At 55.0% G+C, this 3,248-nt stretch overlaps 1 protein-coding gene across 1 annotated transcript in view; it reads left to right on the top strand.

Moving 5' to 3' along the window:
* The window catches only part of FN3KRP (fructosamine 3 kinase related protein), an 8,816-nt gene extending 6,919 nt beyond the window's left edge, over positions 1 to 1,897 (top strand). Inside the window, exons 5-6 of the mRNA XM_025859789.2 lie at positions 479 to 601; positions 846 to 1,897. Coding sequence (XP_025715574.1) covers positions 479 to 601; positions 846 to 1,184 — 462 coding nt within the window. The 3' untranslated portion in view covers positions 1,185 to 1,897. The remainder of the gene's footprint in view (positions 1 to 478; positions 602 to 845) is intronic.
* Positions 1,898 to 3,248: the final 1,351 nt, after the last annotated feature.

Here is a 3,248-nt window from a genome sequence, read left to right as displayed (position 1 = left end):
GTGTGTGTGTGTGTGTGTGTGTGTGTGTGTGTGTGGCGTTGCGTTGCTTCCCTCCTGGTGGTCAGCATCTCGACAGCATCTCGACGGTCTCCTTGAAGCGGGCTTCACATGACCCTTCATGTTATCACTCTGGGGAGGGCAGTGCTGGCTGCTTGGGTGGGCGCTGAAGAGTGTTCCTTGGGGCCAGGTGGATGGTCAGAAATGAGCCATGGGTTGGGGAAGGCCAGCCAGCTCTGAGCTCTGTGCTCCCATGTGAGTACAGGTTGAAAGAATGTGTCCTAGAGCTCTTCAGAGTGGTCTCTGTTGCTCTGCACTGGGAGGGTCCCCTGCTTCTGGGACGGGGTCTGAGGTCCCAGCCTGTCCACGAGACACCGTCTGCCTGGTCAGCTGCCACGCCTTCCACAACCTACCCTTGCGGTCGTGCCCTTCCGCTTTGGGCTTTTTCCTTTGGCTCTGGCATTTTCCTCTGTCCACGCAGGTGAATGACTGGCAGGAGGATTGGGTCACCTTCTATGCACGGCAGCGCATTCAGCCCCAGATGGACATGGTGGAGAAGGGGTCAGGGGACAGGGAGGCCCGGGAGCTCTGGTCTGCTCTGCAGGTGAGAGGAACCTCGCCAGGCCCTGCAGGCCCGACAGGGGAGGCCCTGAGGCAGGTGCAGCCACCTGTGGTCCAGGTCTGGACAGGAGGTGGGCTGGGCCAGCCAGGGGGTGGCTGTCGGTGTCCCTCCACCCCGCCTGGGCTGTGTGTGTCCGTGCGCATCTGAGCGCCACACTCAGAAAAGCACCTGCATCCCTCCCACACGTGTTGGTCACTTTGCTGAGAATGTGTTTCCTCCCTTGCAGCTGAAGATCCCTGACCTGTTTCGTGACCTGGACATTGTCCCAGCCCTGCTCCATGGAGACCTCTGGGGAGGAAACGTAGCAGAGGACTCCTCCGGGCCCATCATTTTTGATCCGGCTTCTTTCTATGGCCATTCGGAATACGAGCTGGCAATAGCCGGCATGTTTGGGGGCTTCAGCCGCTCCTTCTACTCTGCCTACCACAGCGCGATCCCCAAGGCCCCAGGGTTTGAGGCACGCCTGCAGCTCTATCAGCTCTTCCACTATTTGAACCACTGGAATCATTTTGGATCAGGGTATAGAGGGTCCTCCCTGAATATCATGAGGAATCTCATCAAGTGAGCTTCCCTGCTCTGGAGGGGGCCTCAGGCTCAGGTGCACCAGGTCCTAGCCAGACACCTGTGGCCAGCGCCTCCCGTCCTCCACAGTCCTGTCCATCAGGGCCTGTTCCCCGAGTTGTCCTGCTAACTTTGTCCTCCTGAGCTTGTACATTTCCTTAGACTGCATAGCTGGATAAAACCAGCTCTGTGTGGGTGGGCCCCGTTGAAACCCCTGCTGCCCAGAGGCTGAGCAGGGAAGCGGCCGGTATGCCAGGTGCTGCTGAGGACACATTCCCCTGGTGGCTCCTCCCGTGTCATCTCCAGGAGCAACTCTGATGTTCGGGAAGATGCTTCTCGATGGGTTAGATGTGGGTGTAGACATGAAACCAGTACTGAGGACAGCTTCTAATGCCCAGTTTCAACTGAGCACATTCCCTTTCTTTCTGTGCCTCCCTGTGCGTCCTGCCACAGGCCGACCAGTCTGGAAGCTGATTCTGGGAGTGACCAAACTGCTAGTCTTGGGTAAATTTAGGAGCCACCGAATCCCTCCTGTTGGCACCCCATCTTGCCTGCCGTTTTCCAAGCTTGTGAGTTATTCCTTTTTATAAAAAATTGCTAAACCAGTGGCTTTCCCTTCCTCATCTTAACAGTGATGGGGAATATTCTTGAATGGCATTGATGCTGAGAAAGTCTTTTGCATAAACATTTGAATAAACTTTCATTGATTTCAATGATGTACAAGACTGTGTATTTCCTTCATTTGCATCGTAGTTCAATGTTTATCTTAGGTGTTTGCCAAGAAACCTTTGTGATGTATTGTGACAATAAACAGGTACAACTGTTGTTTCTTAAAAGCAGTTTTCTTTCTTGACTGTACAATAAGAGAATAGCACGGAGTTTTCAAAGAAGGACGGGTGTAGCCTGAGGACTGCTACTGTGGGCCGCTCCGGGAGGCCTGGTAAACAGTGGACAATAGAGAGAGGTCCCGGGAGGCTCCTCCCGGGAGCTGTGCCATCAGCGAGTGTGTGGCCAGGGCCCCACGCAGGACACAGTGTCACAGCGGTGTGGCAAGTGCTTGGCAGATAGGTGGTATATCCGTGTCTCCTGTGGCTTTGGTGGTGGTGCAGGACTTGTCACCTTTTTAGACTTGGCAGTTTGTACGATTGCTCATTCTAAAATACCAACTTTTGTACCTAACTTTGTATCCATAATTTCTTATACGTGTATATATTTTTATATAAAGAGTTGTCAAGGGGCGCCTGGGTGGCTCTGTCAGTGAATGTCTGCCTTCGGCTCAGGTCATGATCCCAGGGTCCTGGGATCGAGTCCCGAGTTGAGCTCCCTGCTCAGTGGGGGACCTGCTTCTCCCTCTGCCTCTCCCCTGCTTGTGTTCCCTCTCTGGCTGTGTCTCTCTCTGTCAAATAAATAAAATCTTAAAAAAAAAGTTGTCAAAATTGTATAACCTGCAGACCCAGAGGCCCGGGAACCTACCCAGAGCGGTTGGGGGGTTGCCCTGTTCCGTGAAAGCCCCTCTGCACACGTCATCCCAGTACAGAGATCACAGTGTTTCCTGGGTGTCTGGGCTGACTGGGAAGCAGAGGGGATGGAGTTCGGTTCGGAGCCGTACTTTGAGAGGGCAGCTGTGGCACGGTGTCCCGGCGGCAGCCTGCCTCCTATCCTCGCAGGGCGGCCTGCTGGTCTCTGGAATAGCGGGAAGATTTGGCTAGACACACAGGCTGAGCTCTGGATTCAGCTCCTCGACCCCTTGGCTGCGAGACGTTGGAGCCCTTCGGGGCAGCCGTGAGCACCCCAAGAGCTGCCAGAGGCAGGGGCCTGGGGAGCGGGTCATCCCTGGGGCGGTTGTACTTCTTACCGAAATGGGAATATTGTATCCCAACACCTCATGGTCTGCCCCTGCCAGAGCACCACCCTTTCCACAGAAGGAAGTCCTCAGATAACCGAACTTGACCTTCCCACCCCAAAGCTTATGTGCATCCTTTTGATGAGAGTGGCCCCGAAAACTTGGTGTCTCCACCTGAAACAGGATGCCAGTGCCCCCGGGGTCAGAGACCTCACTGCACCCTCC

The sequence above is a fragment of the Callorhinus ursinus genome, unplaced genomic scaffold (assembly GCF_003265705.2).
Source record: "Callorhinus ursinus isolate GAN/ISIS: 27379988/994484 unplaced genomic scaffold, GSC_fseal_2.0 scaffold68, whole genome shotgun sequence".
In the NCBI taxonomy this organism is placed as follows: Eukaryota; Metazoa; Chordata; class Mammalia; order Carnivora; family Otariidae; genus Callorhinus; species Callorhinus ursinus.
Note: the sequence above shows the minus strand (reverse complement) of the source record. Positions and strands in the feature narration are given on the sequence as shown.